The sequence below is a fragment of the Spermophilus citellus genome, assembly GCF_964194105.1.
Source record: "Spermophilus citellus genome assembly, chromosome: 3".
Lineage (NCBI taxonomy): Eukaryota > Metazoa > Chordata > Mammalia > Rodentia > Sciuridae > Spermophilus > Spermophilus citellus.
Window position 1 is genome coordinate 223,164,726 of NC_138184.1, and position 25,140 is coordinate 223,189,865.

The 25,140-nt window shown below is 37.2% G+C and overlaps 1 protein-coding gene across 1 annotated transcript in view; it reads left to right on the top strand.

Moving 5' to 3' along the window:
* CNTNAP2 (contactin associated protein 2) overlaps positions 1-25,140 on the top strand; it is a 1,934,648-nt gene that overhangs the window by 779,053 nt on the left and 1,130,455 nt on the right. Inside the window, exon 4 of the mRNA XM_081283562.1 lies at positions 18,922-19,069. Coding sequence (XP_081139688.1) covers positions 18,922-19,069 — 148 coding nt within the window. The remainder of the gene's footprint in view (positions 1-18,921; positions 19,070-25,140) is intronic.

Genomic DNA, 25,140 nt, shown 5'->3' on the forward strand with positions numbered 1-25,140 from the left:
GTAAAAGGCACAAAGGATAATGAACAAGGAGTAGAGGATAAACAAAGGCAGAAAAGTGGGTGAGAATTTACTAGTTCCCTACATCACAGGAATTCCTGCCTCAAAGGGATTTGAGCTCTTCTGGGAATCAATGGGAAGGGCAGAGTGGACATTAAGGAATCACAGAAAATTTGTATGATTATCCACTGAAGATCACTTCCCTTCTTTCTGAGTGACCCGATATCATCTAGATCTCCATGCTACAGATTAACTTGTAGTTGAATATTATCAAAATTATCTCTGAGAAACGAATGCAAGATATAAAAATAAGACACTTTAACCAAAAGATAAAAATAATAAAGTATGTGCAAATCTTTATTATCATCATCACTCCTATATTCCTAAATGGTACTGAGAATTGGTTGAACAGTTACAAATTTGCATTTTATATTCTTCAAAATTCTTTTTAAAAAGTTCTAGAAAGGAAGTAATTACATTCTGTCTAATGCAGCCAGTTTAGCTGAGTGTCAAAACGCATTTCTAAACGTTCCTGTTTTCTGGTCTGGGCTGTCTCCTTGTCTTAGATGCGATTTGACCTTCTCACACTCAGCAGTGGCTTATAATAGTTGACTGACTGTTAGTCAGAACGGGAGGCTCTGTTCTCTAGACATTTCCCAAACTGAGAGAACCATTAAAATAATTCACAACTAAAGCAAAAACAAACGTAAGTGAAGGACTAAGTAGAGGACTCCTATCACGAGCTGTATATTGTTTTTGAAAGGTTTTCCTTCAAAATATTAAATTTCAAATGTGTTTGGTATAATAAGTGAAGTTGTCAATATCAGAGTACTCATCATGATTTTGATATTAACTCATCATTGACAAGTGTACTATTAATTTATTTGACAACCAGGGACTATCTTACCTGTCATGTGCAAGGCAGAAGTCTAGATTGAAGGCATAAAGATACATAGACAGTTGATCCTGAGTCTCCACGGTTCAAATATGAGAATAAAACAAGTGTAGACACTCTTACCATGAAAAGCAGAAAACAATAGGTGCAAAATGTTTTTTTCAGGGCTAATTATTTCTAGTCAAAATAGAATTTAAAAGGAAGTCATTGTCCATAGACATCTCTGCCATAAGAGATAGGATTTATCTAGGAAAAGATTTAAGTGGTCATAGGTTCTGGTTACAGCAATCAGCATGAAAAAGGATTAAAGAACCTTAAACAATTAGGAATGAAAGAATGGAGTGAAGGGGTGGGTGAAGCTCAATGCTTGTAGGTGATGGGACACCCAGGGAGGAATGTCCTCCTCACATGCTGTGGTTGACCCTGAATCCCAGGAAGAGCTGCATCACCCTTGACACCATCAGCACCCGGGAGGGCTTTTAGATATTTGCATCAACTGCTTTAGGACATTTTATGTGATCTCCTTTAGGGTACTTTTCTGCCATTCTGTAGGCTTCATTGAAACAGTGGATTTAATGCCTCATCAAGATGAATAGAATGAGACAATAGAAAGGTGACAAAGTTAAAAATGTCTGTCCAGGGATGATGGATGTGGGCAAGCCAAGCTGTGACCTTGATAAGCAACTGTTTGGTTGGAGTGTTGTACATCTTGCAGAACCACTGGGCCGGGTTTCCTTGTTGTATGGAGCTCTCATTTATCTGAGTTGACCCACTTAGAGCTGTCATCTAGGGAAAAAAAATGGCCATGGCCTTGTGCCGCCTTCCCAGGGCCCGTGCTGATGTTTACCCACACACAGAGAGCCCTGGTGTGCTTGAAACCCACACACAGCTCAATCTACCTTCCTATCTATTCCTACTCGCTCAGCTCAGCATTCTGTGATTAAAATAAATGAGACAGCTAGAGAGTCAGCTCCATACTTTAGATCCACAGATACAAATTTTGGACAAAAATCCTGACTGATAACATACTTTTGTAGAGTCCCTGGAGTCCAGTGACCATCAAAAGCTCTGGGACCTGGCCTGCCATCTAACAGACCACAGTACTCCTCTGTGTTATTACCTGTCAGTTATTTAACAGGTGCCACTGAAGTGTGGCCCTTTATTAATGCTTATATAGTTGTTTTCTGCTTGCTTTTAGCCGTTCTTTGTGTGGTTTGGTTTTTTAGAACACTATGGTCCTGACCAAGGTAAAATGCAATGGGGCCCTTATTTTCCTTGGCAGGAACACTTTCCTTTTGCTAATTCATCATAAAGTCCAGGTATTGTTATCTAGTGTCTCACTTTACATTTGAACACCTGGTAGCTCAGAGGGAATTGGGATCAAGGAAGAGAACCCCAGGGCTTCCAAACCAGGGCCATTCCTAACACAGACCTCTCCCTCCTTGGCTGCTCTAATTCAGTTTGGAATTTTAAATATACATCAGCTTATATTTGCCAAACATGATCTTGTTAGATTTTGCCTTCTTGTAGTTTTCATTGCTTTCAAATATTGCCTTGACCATATAATATTTTGTTATCCTAGCAAGCTCCATATCCTTTGAAAGTCTGATGACAATTTGACTTCATCATACACACATGGATTGTTTTTATTTTTATTTTTTAGTTGTCAGTGGACTTTATTTCTTTATAAACAGTGCTGAGAATCAAACCCTGTGCCTCACACATGCTAAGCAAGTGCTCTACCGTTGAGCCACAACCCCAGCCCCCACACGTGAACTTTTGACCTATAGAGGAAAGAACTCTCCAGCACACCTTGAAGGACACCTAAGGGCTGAATACTGATGTATAAATACTTGTATTCTGGATAAGACTGTACACCCTGCTTTCTCTGATTTTCACGTTTTTAATTGAAATTAATAGTTTTCAAAGTGCACTGATCTTATGGGAAGATGCTCTAATCTTTGGCAATTTAGGGTGCCCTCTAGGTTCTGTCTAGACCTCTAAGAGTTCTGTCATGTCTTTGTTGCCATTTGGTCATCACAATTGCAAATGGTGCCCCAAACACTATCTTCTACCTGAAAGGGACAGAGCTTCCCTCCCATTTCTTCCACTGGCCATTCTGTGAGATCTGTGAGGCACTGCCTGCCAGGAATAGTCCACAGTGACCACTAGATCTGCCCTCACCTGTGACAAGGCCACTATCCCAGAAATACAAGTTTGGATAGCCACCTCCACAACCTCCCAAGGAATTTATCCTAAACCAATCACGTGAAGTTCACTCTTCTTTTCTCTATATCCATATTTTATGGTAAAAAATTCCCCACTGGCCTGAATTCTTATAAAACATGCAGAAATGTTTAAGGTTGTGTAAAAAACATAAAGCAAAAATTTTGAGTGTGTGTGTGTATATAGACACATACTGATAGCATACTTCTGTGAGTAGTCCCTCAAGTCCAATGAACATCAGAAGCCCATAATATAGATGATTATATGTACACACATTCATATATGTGCATATATAATTGATATTTTTTCATCATTAACATAAATATTAAATAAGATTTCTGGTGGTTTCTTTTGTTAACAAATTTCTAACAGTGAAAGAAATAATAAGCCCATTTATTATTCTATCCATAATAAAATATCAACACGAATATCATGAGTTCAATATCATTTTGGTAGAGATTTGTAAATATTTTTTTTTTTCTGATTGCAAAACAATCGGATTAAGAAATTACCTTGGACATATCTTAACGTTTCTAATCAAAGTATATTATTATGTTGTATTCATTAAATATAGTGACAGTCACGTTACATGCTTCTTTATTTTGATTCTATTCTTTATAATAGAGTACATTAGTTTGTTATTCATGAAATGGAGATTGGGTAGTCACAATTCAAGTTGAGTTTAGAGAGATAATGTAAATAAACTTCTCATGTGCCTGGCTGCTGTAGTGCTTAGTGCTGGATTCCTTGTCCTGTGATTAACTTTTGCATAGAGGGATGGACATTAGATTTTATCGTGTTGTTTGGCTTGAAGTGCATTGAAAGAGGTAACAGAAGAGATGAACAAGGGGAAGGCAGCTGCTATGTTCATCCTCTAAAATGGGAGTACACAATTTAATATTATTTCTCCTAAGTGTCAACATTTGTCTCAAAATTTTATATCATTGTGAGATAAAAAAATAAATCTCCTTTAAGATGCAGATTTTGATAGTGCAAGGAGCCATTTATGATGCTTAGCACATAATCTTTTTTAATTAAATTTTTACTGTGAGATAACTCTAGATTACCCAGTGTTTGCAAGAAATACTGCAGAAAGATACCATGTATTCTCACATTCAGATCACCCAGTGGCCTCTTGTAAAACTGGAGTGCTGTATCACAACCACAACTTTGACATTGATGCAGTGGGGATAGGAAAAAATTCCATCACCACAGAGACTCTTTCTATAGCCACATCTGTTTCTCCTCTACCCCTGCTCCTCATTAACCTTTGCCACCACGTACCTGTTCTATGCATGAGTCAGAGCATCCCTTCCTAAGTCTGTTCATCTGGGAGCTGCCACTCACCTGGTGCACATCTTAGATCTCAGTCATCTGCCATGATTTTTCCCTCCTTGGGCATTGGTTTTCCTGTGAGCTGCTTCCGTGCACCCTGCAGACACCATGAGACATGTAACCAATTCCTCTTGAAGCAAAGATCTTTGGTTTTCACATTAAAGTGATTAAACAAAACACGAAAATATCGTTACAAGGTCTCTTTGTCTCCTCTCACTTGGCTTCCTATGGAGTTGAGCTGGTGACAGGTCAGGGTCATACTCACCTCTTCACTTCCCCAAATCTCCTTTGCTAGTCCCAATTTAAACTCTGCTGGGAATACTTAGTCTTATTTACAACTTTATCCTAGTCTGTAGATAGACTCTTTTGTTTTCTTGACATGTTTATTTAATACTCAGTGTCCAATATCTAATCCAATGACAGTTACAAATCACATCATCAGTGGCAAAAATAAAATCATGTACACAAGAGCGAGGACTAGATTTTTAAATGAAAATAAATAATACTGAATTTTCTAACCATATTCTACTAATTTGGACTCCTAAGTTTAAAACTGAAGAGAATTACTTCTGGATGACATTATTCTATGTCACAATTGTGATGATTACATAGAAATACAAGTGGTAAAACTGGTATACATGTAAAAAAAAAACTATAGATGGAGCTACTTAAATCAGCATAAGCTCTGCAGTTAATAATATTGTACCGATGTCATTTCCCTGACTTTGATGATTATACAAAATTGTGGGATGTTATTATTTGAAGTTCCAGGGGAAAGGTACATAAGGAATTCTATATTATTTTTGTGACAACTTTTTTGAGTAAAATTATTTCAAAACAAAATTTAAAGGCAAAAAAAGGTCAGACTTGTGGATTTCCATGTGATTTAAAACCCCAACCCATCCCCATTCTGGATGTGTGTATATATTATATGTAAATATCTCAGCTTGTTGAATGTGGTTTTTATGGCCTGAAAAACCTAAATGTATTTACATTGCTTAAAAATTCTTGATGAATTTAAAATTGAAGATGGGATCCTAAGATATACATGAAAGCATTATGATATATAAGTGTCTTTGTGAAATGTAGATACATAGATCATTTTAGAGTATAAAGAAATGACAGTAGAATACTAATTCAGCTATAAAAATAAGATGACATGAGTCCAATGTATGACTTCATGTTTGCTTATTACATTAATATAACTGAAACTAACTCTGGAAATCACATTATGAATGGTACATGTTTGTTCCAGTGATTTAATTTCTTGTTAAGTGTTATAAAATATCTTATAATTTTATTTATATAATTCAAGAAATATTTTTTCATATTTACAGTAATAGTTTAATATAGAGATAAATACATAGCTTCAAATAATGTATATTCTCATAGTGTTTTTTTTCTGTTCTATTACAGGTTTATTTAATTTTATTTTTAGTTTTCCTTCCCACCTACATATTTCTATACAGGAACATTTTCCAAAAGCAAGTTGAACAAAATAGGTCTGAATAGCCCCATTTTGTTCATTTTGTCCTCAAAGTAACTGAAAAGCTAGTAAGGCTTGTATTTTTTCCCTCCTTTCTTCCTTTCTTTTCTTTTTTTTTTTCTTTTTCTTTTATAATCATTCAAAGGGCAGGTTCAAAATAAACTGTTATTCCACAGAACCTCTGCTTGTGTGTAACTGCTTACAAAACTCATGGCTTATTAGCTTCATCTCAGTGCAAAAAAATTCCCTAAAATTATTGCAAACCTATATCATTTGTCACATCCGATTGCTCAAGGGATTAAAAAAAATAAGGAAAAGAAAAACTAAAACATTGGCCAGGATAACATTTTACTACTGTATTTTTAAATCCGAGGACTAGCTCTTCTTCAATGTGCCCCGTATTCCATGTATCACCACCCTTTACACCCTGCTTAGTGTGGAGGAGAGTGGGTTCTGATATTAATATGGTGGTCATCTATTTTGAAATTTTAAATTATTCAATTCAGAAAGGAAATAAAATTTTCATATGTATAAGACAATATCTCAGACCTCTTGAAACACCTATCACATTGCATAAGACAACCTTTTATATTAAAGAAAGCATGAGATATAAGGACTGCAGCCCCCCGGGCTCCCTGTGAATCAGGAGCAGTAAGGCTGCCCATGTGTGTCAGGCTCTCCCTCAAGTGAATCTGCGGTTGTGTGTGCATGACACCAGTAAAACAAATGTATTTGTTCAGCCAAGTCAATTGTGTTAATTTGTTGAAAAGAATCTGTTAAGTGAACCATTAAGCATCCTATAAACAAAACAAAGGGTGATAATTGTGTAAATTATTCTTTTCAACTTACTGAGCTGGCAACTTGTGAACAAAGGCAACCTTTGTCTATACTTTGAGTAAAGTAATTGAATTCTTTTTTTTTATGTTTTTTTTTATTGGTTGTTCACAACATTACAAAGCTCTTGACATATCATATTTCATACATTAGAATCAAGTGGGTTATGAACTCCCATTTTTACCCCAAATACAGATTGCAGAATCACATCGGTTACACATCACAAGTAATTGAATTCTTACAGATTGAGATTTGAATGTAGAGCCATTCCCCTTCAGGTAGTTAGTATAAAGAGTTCGATGAAGAAGAAAGAGACCAAATCAGGAGAATATTCAGAGAGCTGTCAGGGTACAAGGAGGATTAAACCAAGCACAGTGGCCATAGGCCTGGGAAGTGGGTGCTGGAGAGGGAGCCTGGTGGGCCTGGGACAATGGGTATAAGAGGAGAGTCATTACTACAACAGAAGATGCCACTCGTGAGGACTAGGAGGATCAAGATATGAACACACAATGTGGGAAGACAGGAAAAGGAGCAGGTTTTACCCATCAAAATGCAGAACAAGCTCAGGAGCCACAGGGCAAGGCAATGTGTGTAATCTGACCTCAAGGATTTGCTCCAGAGATGGAGCATGATGATACCTAAGTGTCTTCATGAAATGTAGATAAATAGGTCATTTCAGAGTAGCAAAGTATCCTTGGCAGGAATTATGTCTGAATGTGAAAAGATGGGTGTTTTCACCTGTAAAGGAGTGAGGGGAACAACATGATCATTAGACCAACAGGACAGGTTAACAATTTAAATGAAGGTAACAGAAAAGGGATTAGGGAGTGAGCAAGAGTGAACAAAATTGAAATGTCCTCAAATAAGAGAGATTTAAAGAGAAAATGACTATTGGAGAGACCCAGGAAAAATCAAATAAATAAGGAAAAGATGATTGTATTATCTGATTTCTGTTTCAGAGGAAACTAATCAGCATATTGATAGGCTAAAAGAAAACAAGGGGGAAGGAGAAAATACAGAGCAAAGCTTAACTGAGAAGTTATTCAGAAGGCATTAGAAAATCGGACTCAGTAAAGATGGAGAAGCTTTGTAAATAGTTGAGCTTTCCCTGCCATGAAGGAGCAGATCCAAATTTATGGGAAGAAAATGAGCTTCTCTATACCCAAGAAATGTTATTTTGATTTTCTGCATCTCAAAGAAACATTGTCAGGTATCAATTCCGTGAAAGAATATAAAAATGGAAGAAATAACAACTATATTAAAATGAGTAAGCAGTAATCATTAATGTTTAAATCATAATTCAGTGGTAGAATTATTAATATCTGGTAAAGCTATCCAAATGAATAATTTCATTTTTTGAAAAAACAAAATTCACTGAGGGTAATCTACTTAGATCTAATTATACCCTACAAAAAAAACTTGGTTTTTGATTTTGTGCTCATGAAAGCATTTGGTTCTACACTTTGGAAGAGACTTACTAGATTTCTTTCAAGCAGTGTATTCTTATTCTTAGCGGCATCCGTACTTACCAAATACTCAAGAAAAGCAGTGTTTATGGAGGGCAATATGATAGCAAGGCAAACCATCCATTTCTCTATATTTATAAAAGTATTCATGCAGAAAGTTAGTCAGAGGAGAGCCAAACACCTGCACTAAAAAATTTGGCTACCCCTGTAAAATAGTATTTGTGAAACTGAGTTTTGCTCTTTTCCATGGGACTTTGCTGAGAAAAACTAGAGGAAATCCCTATGGAATTTATTGCTGTGTTTTGTTTTGTTTTAAAGACGTTGTTGAATGTGGTTCTTGGTGTAGTATGATTTCTTTTATATGAGGATTTGAAAAATTTCTTTCTAGGCTCAACACCAGGAGTATTATGCTTGTTTGAACAACTAGTTGAGTTTTATTTTTTATACAAATGACAGAAATGATGAATTTTTGAATGATTGTGTCTCTGTGTAGTATTCCAGGAGTCTTAAAGCCAAATTTTTAGACTCAAACACACACACACAGAATGTTGTTTGGTTTAGTAATCTTATCAAATAGTTTATGGATAATTGTTTTAAGTAAATAGTACAGAAATACTTTAGTTAAAAATCAAAAGCTCTCGTTCCAATATTTCCCAATCCCCTGTTCCACTTTCCCTATATATCTATATAGCAATTTATTCACTTACCAATTTAGAAATTACTTATTAATGACTGACTTCATCATGGATCAATTAGTAGTTAGTTAACACACTATTCCCCATACCTGACCTAGTTTTAAATTCTCTATTGATTGTACAATAAAGTACTACACAGTAAAAAAAAAAAAAAAAAAAAAAAGTAATATTTGTATACACAAGCCCCCAGGGGGAATGTGAAGAATATTCTTCAGTGGTGAGTCTGATGGTGTGAAGTTCAAGAAAAGACAAAGTTAATCTGTGGTGAGAAGTGGAAAGAGTGGTTGTATGGGGCAGAGAGCAGCGTCAGCTGAGCAGGTTATTTCCTAAGCAGATTGAAAGGGGAGTCTCCAGTGTAGTAGAATGTGCTATATATTGACAGGGTACGGGGAGGGCACCCCTGAATGCATTTCTCAAAAGTTAAAAAAGTATTCATTTAAGATATTTGCAATTCACTATATTACAATTATTCTCAACTTTTAAAACAACAGAGTGCTCCCATGTTAGTCAGCTTTTTCATTAATGTGACCAAAACGCCCAACAAGAACAGTTTGGAGAAAGAAAAGTACATTTGGGACTCAAGGTTTCAGAGGTTATTTGGGACTCATGGTTTCAGGGGTCTGAGTCCATAGGTGGCCAACTCCATTGCTCTGGGCCCAACATGAGGGAAATGGCCTAGCAGAGGGAAGCTGCTCCACTCATGATGACATCAAGAAGGAGAGAGAGAGAGAGAGAGAGAGAGAGAGAGAGAGAGAGAGAGAGAGAGAGAGAGAGAGAGAGAAGGGGCAGGGCCACAGAGAAGATCCAATCCTCCAGGGCATGCCCTAAGTGACCTACCTTCTCCAGCCACGCCCCACCTGCTTACCATCACTGTCTCCTCATCCCCTTCAAACCAGGATGGACTGGTTAGGTCACAGCTCTCACAATCCTATCATTTCACCTCTCAACACTCCTGTGTTAGCAGGAGATTTGGGAGGACATGTCATGTCCAGACAGTGTTCTACACAATCTTTTTAGGACACAAATTTTAAACATATATAATCTTACTATTTCATATAATAAATCCTATAAACAAGCAAACACAGGATTTCAAAAATGGGCGAGCCTCATGCAACCCCACCATCCATTTGTCAAACCTGTTTTACTTTCTTTCATGCTACATCTCCCAGTCTCTTAGGCACAGGATCTGTGGAACGTGTGCAGATGAATTTCCTCTGTATCTAAATCTCTCCACAAACCCTTCTTTACATTTCTCCAGGATTTCACTTCTATTTCGATAGTGCTTTGAGTCCTACACAAAGCCAGCCTGAGTCCCTGAATGGCTCTCTGCTCCTTCTTTATGGAACTGTGATGTGAGCAAGACACAATCATGAATTATATTAAACCACTGCAAAGGAAGAAGGAAGACAGACAGGGAAGAGGAGAGGAGGGTAGAACCAAGTTTCTTATATCAGGACTTATTTATTCCTTCTTAGATTGTAGAGGAGTAAACTGTGAGAGGCAAGGTGGCCATCAGAAAGACCGACTCTGCCTATTCAGTAAACAGAGAGCAGAGGAGGGAGCTCAAAGGAGAAACTCATAGAAAATGACAAAGAACAAATATTTCAGGGTTTTTGATTTTTGGAACTGGGGATTCAACTCAGGGGCACTCAACCACTGAGCCACATCCCCAGGCCTTTTTATATTTTATTTAGAGACAGGGTCTCACGAAGTTGCTTAGAGCCTTGCTAAGTTGCTGAGGCTGGTTTTGAACTTGTGATCCCAGCCTCCCAAGTGGCTGGGATTATGAGACTGGGATTATAGATATATGCCTCCATGCTCCACTCAGATTTTTTTGCCATATGATTTTTAATGTCCAGTGTAGTTCTTGCAGCACATTCTTAATTATTAAATGATTCTGGTAAATCAACTTTAAAATACTTTCATAATGTTCACAAAATTAAAAAGAAAAGATGTATTTAATTGGATTGAGAACAGTATTGTCTGAAGAGAGTTTTGCTTTCTGCTGCTCACAGAATAATTTGGCATTTGTCATGGTTTTGTGATCCAAACAGAGTATGTCTTTAGCTGACTTCAAGTGAATCACCCTGTGAACACTCTAAGCTTCTTGGGGGCGGGGCTTAGTTCTCACATGGGTCCTCGAATTCTCTGCACCATCCTTTCCTTTTGTTCCCACAATCCCTGTGGTTTTCAGCCACTTTGCATAGTCTGATGACATCCTCATTCCTCTAGGAAAGCTTCATTCCTTGCCCTCATGCTTGTTGAATCAAACTAAATTGTGTTTTTTATTTTTCTATAGGATATTATCAAACCTACAGTTCATGAAGTACAATTGATGGCTAGACTTGTTTTGGCACATACAGAAATAACAAGAGCCAAGGGCGTGTAAATAGCTGGGAATTTGGGAATGTCCATTTTCACTCATTCATTCAATCATGACAGTAAACAGTAACTGACCACTGACCACTGTGCTATAGGCATGGGATACACAGCCACCAAAGAGGTCACAATCACAGACTTCACAGCTGACTCGCACACTTCTGCTGTTGGGTAGATAATCGGAAACATGGTGAGGACATTGCAATGGAGGGGAGGGAATAAAAGCCCAGGAATCTCCCAAGCCCCCAATAGCACAGCTGGGGATCTAAGAGCGGGGCTCAAGGTAAGTCCCTAGTGTGAGGAAGTGCGGTCTGCACTGAGTCCTGCAGGATGTGTGTGTCCAGCCAGATGAACATGAGGAGCACAAACTCCAGGAGAAGAGGCCGAATGGAGACTTGGTGGAGGCAGGGGGCCACCAGGGGGAAACCAGGCCTCGAGATTCACCTCCAGCTATAAAGTAGAAAGTCTGCTTCTAAAGTTGGATATAAATTGTTGGCACAGGGAAAATAAAGTCTAAAATTCACCAAAAAAGTAAGTTTTCACATAAAGTGATGACAGTGGTCATGGGTTCCTGACATTAATGTAAAGGATGATTGATCTGTGTTTCTCTTCTAGTAGAGTTCCTGTTCTAGTAGAGATGTTTTATATTTTAGGCAAAATCTCTCACTTCTGGAAATAGGAATGTGTGGTGGTTGTTGCTGTTTTTCATCCCAGAATCTCCCTCACTGAGGCTGTCAAGGATGCTAAAAGGCCTTCCTAGGCACACTGACACAATTGCTAAGGGATTGAAGCATATTTTTCAGTGAAGTAAAATCTTTGCACCAAGACCGAATCTCGTTCATTTGCTATGGGAAGTTGGGATCATTGATATTAGTTCTCTTGAAAAATAAGGTTTTAGTGAGGACTAAATACACTTATTCTCTTCATAAAATACATCATAAGTTATACTTCAGACCCCATAATGGTAAATCTGAGGGGAAATGTTAGTTCATGCGTCACACGCAGCACATTTCTAAATCCCTGTATGTCCCCTCCAGTCTGATAAGTTGTGTGCTTTGAGAGCTTATAAAATGCTTTTGCAAAGTTTACAGGCTTTTAAATGCCAAATGAGTAGAAAGTCTTCTGAGGAGTTCAGACTTAAGTATTTTATCAGACAAGAGGATGGTTTACCAATTTTGAAGATTCTCTTAGGAGGACTGATTATGTGGCCAGTGGTACACTCCTGCCTAGCCCAGAGTTCCATCCCCAGCCCTGGAAATAAAAGAAGAAAGGAAAGGAGGGAGGGAGGGAGTTAGGGGGTGGGGAGGGAAGGAGTTGGGGTGGGGAGGAAGGTTGATTGATTTTCAAAACAGGGACTAGCAAACTAGAGCAGCAACCCATGAGCCAACTCTGGTTTATGCTTAGAAAAGGTTTGCTTCCCCTCTTGGACCATATGAACTATTATTTGATACAAAAAAAGAAAAAAAAAACTTGGTACACATAATTGAATTTTTTCACTTATTAAAACTTTACTGATATTTAGATTGTTCTAAAGGTAACATTGTGAGTAACTTACAATACATTGAAGAAATCTTTTCTCTGTTTGCATAATTTATGGGATGGTAACTCTAAAAGTAATGCCTTAAGTTTATGATAAACATTTCATTGTATTGCTGTTAACTTTACTGAACAGAAAGCTTTATGAGTTATATAAGTGTCGTGTTAACCAAAATAATAATAGCAAAAAGTACCCTATCCTAAACATACATACAAATCACAGCAAGCAAGGGAGGTTTAACAGCGGGAACATGTAATTCACAAGTTGCTGTAAATGCATTTTTTAGTCCTTCAGTGAGAAATTTGACTATTGTTTTCATGTCTCTACAAAGCATTTACTATTCTTTGATACTTGTCTAAATGAAGTTGAATTCTAAATGGTATTGTTCTACATAAGAAGGATTCAAATTTATTTATTTTTTGTTTTTCAGTTTTTGTTGCACATTTGGTAAAAATAAGTCATATGTCTTACTTCTTTCACTTTTACACTTAGGGGAAAAACTTGGAGTCCTCAGAAAAGGGTCAAATTATGTGAAAAAAAATGTTCCTTTTCAAGACCAATGGCGGTTTTGTCATTGCCACTAAAGCAATGTGCACTTTAATGACCAATCTTTCTTTCCTCCTGGTAGACTGTCATTCATTCAAACTTTTAAATTACTTGAATCTAACCTGCAGAGGAGCTATTTGTGCTAATGACCACAGTAGGAACATGGCTGGGTAAAATGTGTGAGAAAATAAAATACTGACTTTGTCATTTTTTTAGAAATAAAAATAGAGAAATAAAATATGTAGACAAAATGTAATAAATAGGCTAGAAATAAATTTCATGACCAGGGGTATAATGAAAATTATCAGATTTTTACTTTAATATTCATGCATGCAATATCAAATATCAAATATCTAATGCATTGTGCCTACATGGGAAGATCTTTATTTCCAGCTGAAGATTTGATTTTTGAGTACAGGGAGTGGGAGAGTTTGTTATCTTGTACCTGTGTACTTACCATTACCCCATCATCCATTTTTTTTGGATACAAACATCCTCACTTGAAAACATAACATCCCTACCAAATTTTAAGTGTTCTATGGGGCACAAACATATGTATACATTATTATTAGAACCCTTTTAATAATAATGTATACATATTCAATGTTTTATTAAATACAAAGCTGCACCTCCTGTTTTTTTTAATTTTCCAAATATTACTGCATCAAAGAAGACAGTTTTACATTTATTTACAACTTTGTATTCAAGACAAGGAGCAGAAACACACCATTCTATGGCATGTTTAAAACTTCAACTAGGATAATGTCTTAAATCTCAAAATATACTTCATTATGAAAAGCAGTGCAAAAAGAACCAGCAATTGATGCTGTGAATCAATACATTTGTTCATAAATAGTAAATGTGCGGTCTCTGAGTAGCTAAAACAAAGACAAAACACTGTTATACTAAACATCGCAAATTCTCTGTCATCTTTCATCTGATTGTGAAATCTCAAATGCAATATGTTATCATCACTAGTCACCTTTGCCTTAAAATATCCTTCTGCTAGTCAATACCTATTATGATTAGGATATGAGGTATCTTCCAAAAACTCTTGTATTAATGCAGGAATGTGGAATGTTTGGAATGTGATGCACTAACTGGGTGGTAACCCTAGGCAGGTGGGGAATGGCTAGAAATAGTGGGTCACTGGGCATGTCCCTAGAAGGTGCATCTTCCCCGTGGCTCCTTCCCATTTCCCTTTCTCCTTCTGATTCCTGCCTGCCATGAGCATCTTTCCTCCACCATGCCTCCACCGTGATGTTCTGCCTCACCTGGGGCCCAGAGCAATGTAGCAGGTCAACCATGAACTGAACCAAATACATTTTCCTCCTCTAGATTATTCTTGTCAGATGTTTTGTTCACAGCAATGCAAACCCTGACTAAAACAAAACCCTTGCAGTTGCTGAAACAAGAAAATAAGGAAACTGATCAAATAGTCAAAAAGCCCAGAAGTGCACTTCAGCAAACTCTGTATGTAGGAGCTCAAGTGCTGTCATCACAGATGTACCAACTTTATCTTTCTCTGACTTCTACCCTTTGGGGATGACCATGGCCGACTGAGCTTAGTGGGAAGAGAGTCTCCTTCCTTGCAGTTTTCCTCTGCAAACCTGAACTTTGGGGATCCCAGGATGTGGTGGCGTCTTGATGCCCTCCCTTCGCTCTCACTTCCATACACAGCACTGTTGCTCTCACCTCCCCACCTTATCCCACTCTTCTGAAGCATTCGGTAACAGATTCTTCCATCAGCTCTTATTCTACCTTTATGACATCCTCTCCAACTATTCCCCTGAGAACTTCCCTTCACTAGGAGAGTGGAATTTTAGTACTTTCAATCTTGAAAATTTTAAGATGTGTAATTTCCTTGCTTAAGACTCTCTAGTGGATTTCCCTCCAGCATGCTTAAAATGAAATCTGCAATGTTGGCATGGTCCTTGGGTCCTCCTGGTGCTGGCTTTCACCTCTGCAGCTCCTCCCCACCTTTTCCCTCCTTCTCTCGGTTCCAGCAACAGTAGTTTTCTTGCTACCTCCTAAAAACATGCCCAGAATGCTCAGGGTCTTTCCCTTTCTAGTCTTTGCATATACTACATAATACACACACACACACACACACACACACACACACACACACAATATGGTTAGGATGTCTCCCAGAAGCTCTTGTATTAATGCAGGAATGTGGAATGTTTGGAATGTGAGAACTGTAACATCATCAGTCCATGTCATGTCAGTAATAAATGTATAGTAAATAAATAACAATAAATACACACCACACAATGTATAATATTTACATAAATATATGTTATCATTATGTATTATATAATTATATATATATGTGTGTGTGTGTGTGTGTGTGTGTGTGTATGTGGTATGTGTTTATATACACACATATATCTGTATATATATGGGAACTCTGCTTATATTTTTCATGATTGTATCCCCAGTGATTTGACCAGTATCTGGACACAGTGGGCACTTACATATCTCCTGATTGAGTGAGGGAATAAGTGAATGGGTAAATAAATGAAAGAATCATTTTAGCTGAAGTGCTGCAATTGAGTCTCAGCGAATTAGGTGCCTACCCTTGTGCTAGGGAGACATGGCCACCGCTCCAGACTCACATGGATTAAGAGTAAAATATCAAGAGGGAAATTTTAAAAGAAAATCCTGGTGCTACTCAAAGAAAAAGAAGCTGGAAGCATTCACCATTTTACTCTCACTTCCCTTTCTCTGTCATGAATGCCTGTACAGCAGTACCTTGGAATACTTTGGTCTTCTCTCCTACTATCGTCTTGCTATTGATTCTAATACCATATCTATCTTTTATTTTCCTTTTTGCCCATACTATCACATTCACACTGGCCTACAATTCCTTTTGTGAGTCCTCTTGTCCTCATTATGATCTCCCAACACCCACAATCTCAGAAATGGATTTTATTATCATGTATTTGAAAAAGTAAAAAAAAAATATGCATGGCAAATTATGTTCTCCCTATTTAGAGAGATGTGATTTTCCAGCATGGGTGCCTGTTGAGTCAGCTACATGTACTCTTATTGCCAACTCCCAAGGACTCTTTGGTTCATGCTTTCAGAGAGTTCACAATCAGTTCTAAAACGGATTTTACAAATAAGCTCATTGAGTCTTTGGGGAAGACTATATGGGAGATTAGGTCTATATGTGAAGAAAGATAAAGCGTTTTAAGGCTTAGAGAATTTACCCACACAGAGCAAAATTTCAGCACAACTGGAACTAGACTCTGTGTCTTCAACCTGTGGTTTGAGTTGCCTCTTCCTGCTTTACCTGTTCACTACATCCCACTCAATCCCTCAAGCTCTACTCTGCATGCCCATGCAGCTGAGCTCCAACTCTCCGTAGAGTCGGCCTGATTACACAGCCAAAACAGAGCTCCAAATGTTAGTGAAGTCATTAGTTACTCATGCACATCTGTAGTTCCTTTTAACACTGATTTTTGCAAGATCTTTCATATTTTATTTTAGGCCTCACACAATTACACATGTCTCAAGAACAGAATCTCAAAGGAGTATGCTGTTGTTTTTAATGTTACTATTAAATTAGTAATATGCTAAGCATATCATGCAACTTCAACTTAAATTGATAACTTTTGTTACATATTATTTAGAATGATAAGTTTTAAATTAATCTATATGCAATCATGAATTGAACTATGATGATTTTGGTTAGTGATTCTTGTTCTTGCCTTTGAAGTCAGCACACTCAATAGAGATTAAAATACGACTATGGATGATTCAATTTGAGGAATCTTTGTAAGCTGGAAGTTTGTTAGGAAAAGACACAGAAAAAAAGAAAAAAATATTTTATAAAATGTGGGCTATTTTAGGACTAATTTTGTCAGCAAGATGCCAAGGAGTTTCTCTCTTAACTGTCAAAATTCAAGACCTACTGTTCAAATAGTTCTGTCTGGGGAAGGACTGAAGAAAGGCTTGGCTATTTCTAAGATGTGGAAGTAACATGCAACATATCAGGAAAAAAAAAAAAAAAGAAGGTGTCTACAGGAGTCTTCATGGAAAAGCACCCTTATCTTTAACATAACTGCCATAGCATAGACTAAACACTTCCCATTTTGTAGACTATTAGAAGCATATAAAGGTTATACAAAATTATTTCAGCCTTGAAGAATATTTCAATGCACTCCTTATAAGTACTAGGCCTATACCATACACAAGTATGACTGGCAAGTGCTGAAAATTGGAAAGTAAATCTCACATGAAAAATTTGCTTTTCTGGTTTTTGTCTTGCAATCCAGAGCATTCAAGTTCAAAGTTGTTCTGAACTTTTTATCAAAAGAATCTCTAGTTATTTCTTATTCATATTTTATCTTTAAAAATATTATAAAGGATAAATTTTTAAAAGGTAAAACTGGTTTTCTATACAAGAAAACTCAGTTCCAGGGGTTGAGAGTACAACAGACCAGCATTGTAATGTGTAATGTGATGTGCATAGCATCACCCATGTAAAATCTTGTTATTTTAAATCTTTATTCCTATGTTTAAGAGATAAGTTAAAGAAAAATAAATGAGGATCCCATGCTGAAGCCAGCATTAAACAACTGAAGTCATCTATTATAGGGGAAGCTAGGACGCATCTATGGAGTTAAAACAGTTGGTTAGCATGAGTTTTCATTTATTTGACTTGAGTCTTGTGAACTATAATGGCCACTTGCCTTAAATCTTCCTTGGTTTATGATTTAATACTGTGATTTTCATGTTATTAGATTGTAATCTTTGTGAGGGGAAAGTATAAGGTTCCACACATCCGTGTGTGCCCGGTATGATCTTGCTCCATGTCTATTAGGTACCAGATGTCTTACCAGTGCTTGTGGAAAGGATGCTATCAATGCTCCCAAGGGAACCCATTTATCCCCTGCTGGGGAAAGAAAAGCTAATATGAACTTTCCACATCAGATAAGATCCATGGAACATTACTATTTTGACAGAATCTACTATAATGAGAAAAATGAAATAAACATGGTTCTGACTCACTGAACAAATCCTATAAATATGTCTATTCCAATAAAAGTTAGAAAACCTAGACCTCTTCACATGTTCAACTGTCCTTCTCCTACCTTATGTTAAAATGATGTCATCTTCAGATTTCTAGGATGGGCACAGGAAGGTCATTTTCTTAAAGGAACAAAATGGTTGAATAGATTCTATTTAAAAAAAAAATATTGTGTAATTTAAAAGCAAAATATTGAAACTCAATTTAAATATTTATTGATGATACTGGAGGGCCACAGAGTGTTTTATTCTACAGGAATATATTTGTATATATAAAAGGACCCAGGGAAGCCTTGGACCATTTATCATTTAAAACAGCTTGTTTTCTAATAAGAGAAGAGCTTTCTTAAAAAATCTAATTGTTTATCATGTAAGAATACGACCCTGTGTGGCTGGATATGGGAATTTGAGCTTCTTTTAGCACATGGAGGATGGGGGTTTCTAAAGTATTTCCACACATTTCTAAATCCTAATTCCTTTCCTAGGCATTTCCTGGAAACACCAACTCTGACAGCGTGGTCCGACATGACCTGCAGCATCCCGTTGTCGCCCGCTATGTGCGCATGGTGCCACTGGACTGGAACGGAGAGGGCCGCATCGGGCTCCGCGTGGAGGTGTACGGCTGCGCCTACTGTGAGTCCATGTGCCCACGGGCGGGATTGCTCCTCTACCCTGAGACGGCCATCTGGCTCTCTTTAACTGCTTCTTATTGCGTTCTCTGAAAATAAACTAAAAATGCTCATTGTTCACTGTAGTAATAAACATATTGCACACACATGTAAGAATACCATTATGTAAAGGACTTAGAAAGTGACTTTTGTTCCGCAGTCCAAAACAACCAAGCTTATTAATTAAGTTGTCTATAGTCTTATGAAATATTTAAAAGGAGAAAACCTCTGCTCCTACCCACCTTTGTGGCTCTTAGAGAAGAGTTTTGGATCCATCCTGAAGAATGTTCTTACATTCCACCAAATCTGAGCTGTGGCCCTTCCAACTTTTATGTCAATTAGTTTATTTCCCTTTTTTCAAATCTATATGTTTTCACCCAAAGAGTTTGTTTTCACTTAATCTTGTTTTAACTCTCTCCTATTTCTAATAAATTTCTTTTAACATTTTAAATTTCTTAATACTTTATACCTGTTCCCAATGATGTCAATATATGGATTTGGGGTATTGTGATTATGCTAGCTGTTGTCTCTGATTATTTTTGTTCATAGTGTAGCCATCACCCTTTTTCCATGGGTATGTAGCAAGACCTTCTGTGGATGCCTGAAGCCATGGGTGGTAACGAACCCCAACCATATAGACAGATTTCTCCTATGCATACCTACTTATGGTAAAAGTTTAATTTATTAATTAGACATAGAGATTAATGACAATAAATATTAAGGAAATAGAATGATTTTACAATATACTGTAAAAAAGTTATTCAAACTTATGAATCTGTTGTTTCTGGAATTTAATATTTAATATTTTGAACTTGGGTTGTTGAAACTACACAAAAGCACTAAACAAATGAGGGAGAGGCTACTATATTTGATTTCCTCTTCCTCATTTATGTCCTTCCTCTTCTCTCTCACCCACTCTTTTTCCCACTCTCTTTTTCCCACTCCTCTCCTTCTTTCTTACCCCCTCTTCTTCCTTTTATCCTCCAATTTATTCCTGTCCACAGTCTTCTCCTTATCCATCTTGACTGACCTCAAGTTTGTCAAAAGTCTATCTGAGGAACTTCTTTAAGAACAAAACTGGTGGTAGATTCTTCTAGGGAGGAGTTTTTCTTTGCTTATTTTCTTCCTGTGAAGGCAATACCAACCCCAAATTAAAAATTGCTTACATTTCTTGAAGCCACTAGAAAATATAAAGTCAGTCTATAAAAACATTACTTGCAAACACTGGCTTCATATTATGAATTTTCCAGTAAAATATTTTCTTCTGCTCCCAGGAAATATCTTTTTTCCTGTTCTGCTGATCAGCCAGGGAAGGAAGAATATTGGGTAGGAGCAGGGCAGGGAATTGGGATATCAGGATTTCTGCTAGGATTTTATTATTAGATTTTTTACTACCAATTCTTACAGACCCATAAACACAGAAGTTCACTATAACCAGAAAATGGAAAACTCTTCTATTTCACAAGGTTTTTAAAACTAAGGGAACACAACATTCTATATAAATAATACATAAAGCCGTAATATCTATGAGAATTTAGTTACAGAGATTGGTAAAATAATGGTACTGAATAATCTTTTATTAATTCATAGGCAAAATGATGATGTGCAAACTTAGCAGATTATAATAAAAGGGTCATGGGTATTATCTAAAAATTCCATAGGTGTTCATTTTATAATGAACATTATAATAGCAGATATAACACATATTTCTTCAGAAGAATGTGGCTTTTCAAGAGGAAGTTTTAGGTCTTTGGGAAAAACCCAAAAAGAGCCCTGGCAATAGATGAGGATCCTCACTGTCATGGGGCTGGGCGCTCATGGACACAGATCACTATCTCTCTGCATATTCTGGCTCTCAGCATCATGGGGTGGCCAGGGCGAGACATGGTGTTTTATCTGCATGACACCTGTCCTAAGAAACATGTTCAGCTTTCAAGTCATGAAAAAGATGGAAACCATGGGACTGTTTATTAAGAATTAATTATTGGGTACGTTTCAAGTGTCATGAAATATGCTAAATATCAGTAACAGCACAGGGAATAAGAAAACCTTGGTCTTTGGGAGACAAATTTATACAGTTAATCTAGTGGTATTAATTATGATAAAACAGTGACAATTAAAATTTGCCCATGGGCACAGAGCCTGATGATGGGACCAAAAGGAAAGCCAGGTGGTCGGGGACAGTGCTCCAGATCACTGTCTCTGTTCCCAAGCCCTAAATCCAACAAAGTGGGTACCCATGTGACCATCCCCAGGGCAACTACAGGCTCACACAGCTGCCAGGGGCCCCGATCACGCCCAGTTCCTACTATTTCTTGAAGATAAAACTTCATCAGTGCTATATTATTATAAATCATCTTTTATTTCCCTTATTTCACACAGATGGAATGATAAAAATATGCATTATTTTGTATCTTATTTCTTTTCTACAAATATTTATGAGACATATCCATGTTGTTGTATAAAAAATATTAGTTTATTTTCATTAATATTATCCCTTTGGGTAAATATTTTGCCATAATTTGTTCAATTCATATTGGTGAACATTAGAGTTCTTTTCAGTTTGGAGGTATTTCTATAGAATTACTATGAATTTTTCTATATAATTGTTACAAATGTTAGAAAAGTTATTAGCCAATAGCGTGTATATATATATATATATATATATATATATATATATATATATTTTCAACCTTTGCCACGAATGACACATTTTTTATAAAGTGGTTGTATTGATTTAGATTCTCACAATGCATAAGAATTCCTGTTGCTCCAAGGATTCAGGCATTTGGTATTGTTTTAAAGTTTTCCCATTGTAGTGGGAGACTTGAAATATGACAATGTGCTCTATAATCACTGCAAGTGGTTTTGTAAAATGAAGAGTGAATGCTATTATGGGTTTTTCCCATCAAGACTAAGTTTTGAAAGTCCCCAGATTGGAAGGGTAAATAATTGAAACAAAATAGGAAGCCAGATATTTCTAGTGTATAAATCATTCTGGAGGAAAAAAAAATCATACAGATTTGGAAAACTGTATTAATATTTGTACCAATAGATACCAGTGGAGTACATGATAAATTGACATCCTAAAATAAAAAAGAAATTGAAAGATAACATTGTAGTAGGCTAGACAGTGTCTCCTAAGTCATTAGGAGCGAATTCTTGTGTAACAGAGTGCATAAGTGTGACTAAGAGTCTCACCATAGCTTGAACAGCCTGCATTTTCCAGGGGGGCTTCAAATTCCATTACTTATATCCTGATAAGAAATAGGCAGGAAAGGAGGAGGCTGTGACTTCAAGGCAGAGACTGGGGTGAAATGGCTACAAACCAAGGGATGTGGGCAGCCACCAGGAGCAGGAAGAGAAAGGAGCAGAATCTGCCTTGAATCCCCCAGAGGGAGCGTGGACCTGATTTGGGATTTCTGGCCCCAGAACTGTGAGAAAACATTTCTGTTGTTTCCATCCACCAAGTTCTTGGTAGTTCTTTATAGCAGCAATAGGAAATGAATACAGCATCAACATCATGATAGAAAATAAAATTTTGTAAAAACATTAGAAGATGTCCACATGGATGTTCTCCAATATAACCTTCTAAAAAGATGCAAGTGTTCTCCACCTGCTCTAGCCACTGGCCACAAGTGGCTACTGGGGTTTGATGAATAGCTTAAACAACAGACAAACTGCATTTTTATTTAACTTTAATTTATCTAAATTTGAATTTAAATATTGTAACTACTGGCTAACATAATGGAGTACAGTTAAAAGAATCAAAACATATACTTCTTCATATTTTTCTTCCATATCCCTTTGTAATCTAAATAAACTATAACATTTTTTTCTCCAATGGCAGTCTTTAATTTTTTTCCCTTAGTTTGGAAAACAATTTAATCATGCTAGAAACTGTCTTTATAGTCAATAATGTAAAGCCCAGGCATTTATCTAACCACACAAAATTTACAGATTGGTTTCTTTTTTTGTTTTTAAAAAATGCAAATTGCATTTATCTCTTTTTCAAAAATCATATGTTTACAAAAAGAAAAAGATGTGTTAAATGTATTTATTATGTGCAACTTTTTAAAATTCACTACAATTTAAATTTATCTCTTATGGAATTCATACTAGAGGGGATGCTTAGGTGACCCTCGATTTTTCTCCAACTGAATCAACTGTTTTCTCAAGGGCTGTTTCTGATGCTTCATGAGAAAAGTAGCCGTGTGTCTTTGAGAGAGGAAATGTGTTAATTTTATATCCTGCCACTTTGCTGAATTCATTTATTAGTCCTAGTAGTTTTTTTGTAGACCCTTTTGGGGTCCGCAAATAGTGATAATTTAAGTTCTTCTTTTCCTATTTTTATGCCTTTAATTTCTTTCATCTGTCTAATTGCTCTGGCCAGTGTTTCGAGAACTATATTGAATAGAAGTGGTGATAGAGGGCATCCCTGTCTTGTTTCAGATTTTAGAGGGAATGTCTTCAACTTTTCTCCATTCAGAATGATGCTCGCCTGAGGCTTAGCATAGATAGTCAAATGTGGGTCAGGTCTGCCCTTCCATTTGCCCTACTCATAAGTAGCAGTGCTGTGTCACTAAGGTCTCAGCAAGGAGAAATGTGGCTTTGATTATTCGGTGGCAGGAGAGATGCATTCCCTCATCTTCCTAGGAACCCTGTGGAGGTTTATCTAGGATATCTCTAAAACCTGAAGACTAGACAGGGACTGGTACTCCTTTTGCTTCAATGTTTGCCAGAAGCGCTGGGGAGACGGGGCTGGTGGTGGGGGGCAGCACACGACTCCCAAGTGAGCCGCATTCTATGTGTGTGCCTCTTGGATGTCACCTTGTGTTTTCTTTCTTTCCTTTATGCATTTCTTCCAAGAGCATTTTGTCATTTAAGAAATTAGGTGCTTTTCAAGGTTACAAATAAGAGATTCCCTCTGTCCCAGGTGGAGCACTTTTGTTCCAGGCCACCGTTTTGAAGCCTTCAGGGTTTCTGCTGTTCCTGTTTCCTGACTTGTCTTGAATATAATATGCTTTCCAATTTCAAAGAATCTAAACTCATTTTAAATTATTCTGCTCCCTCTGCACTTGGTTTTCCCTCAAGTTTAGTTGAAACAAGTGCATGCTGTTATTTTTAAAACTTAGTGAGACGTCCCACGTCTTTGGACTCGGTAAGCCTTCTCCCACAGCTCTGACGCTAATCTTCTTACTCCATCCTGGAAGACTACGGGGAACAAAAAGTCTCCGTTTAGTATTTTGTTTAAAAAGTCACTTATGGCTGCATTACCCAAACATTCATTTCACAAAAGCTAAACATAGTGTATTGATTAAAGCAGTAATTATTTTGCAATGGAAAATACAAAATTAGTTTTTAACCAGAGTCTTCCTGAGAGTCAGGTTGTTACCTTGGGAAGCCAGGATATAAACAATTTAAGTAACTTTTATATATGCCTTCAATTCGGGTGAACAATTAAGAAGGTCTCCATAGGGTTATCTACTACAGATCATGGTGGAAAATCAATGGCTGACCAAGTAAAACAGCATATCAAAAAAGCCAAATATAGTGTAGACACACAGCTGTGTTGGATCCTTTCATACTGTGCCCAACACAACTATTTCTCCCATGAAACTGTCCTCTTTTAGGTAACACACTGTGATGGTTAGGATGTGAGCTATCCCCCCAAAACTCATGGTACACATGCAGGAATGTTCGAAGGTGAAATGATTAGATGATAAGAGCTGTAACCTCATCAGTGGATTAATCCATTTGATGGACTAATAATTTTAAAGGATCACTGTTCTGAGTCGTAACTGTAGGCAGCTGGGGCAGGGCTAGAAGAAGTAGGTAACTGCGGGCAAGCCACTGGGATTGTATGTCCTGTATCTGTCTCTTCTCTCACTCTCTCTGCTTCCAAGCTGCCCTGAGCTGAAGGAGCTGAGAGCTTGCCTGTGCAATGCCCTCCCACCATGGTGTGCTGCCTCAACTCAAGCCCAGAGTAATGGAGTCAGCCAGCTATGGAGTCACTTCTGAAACTATGACCCCGAA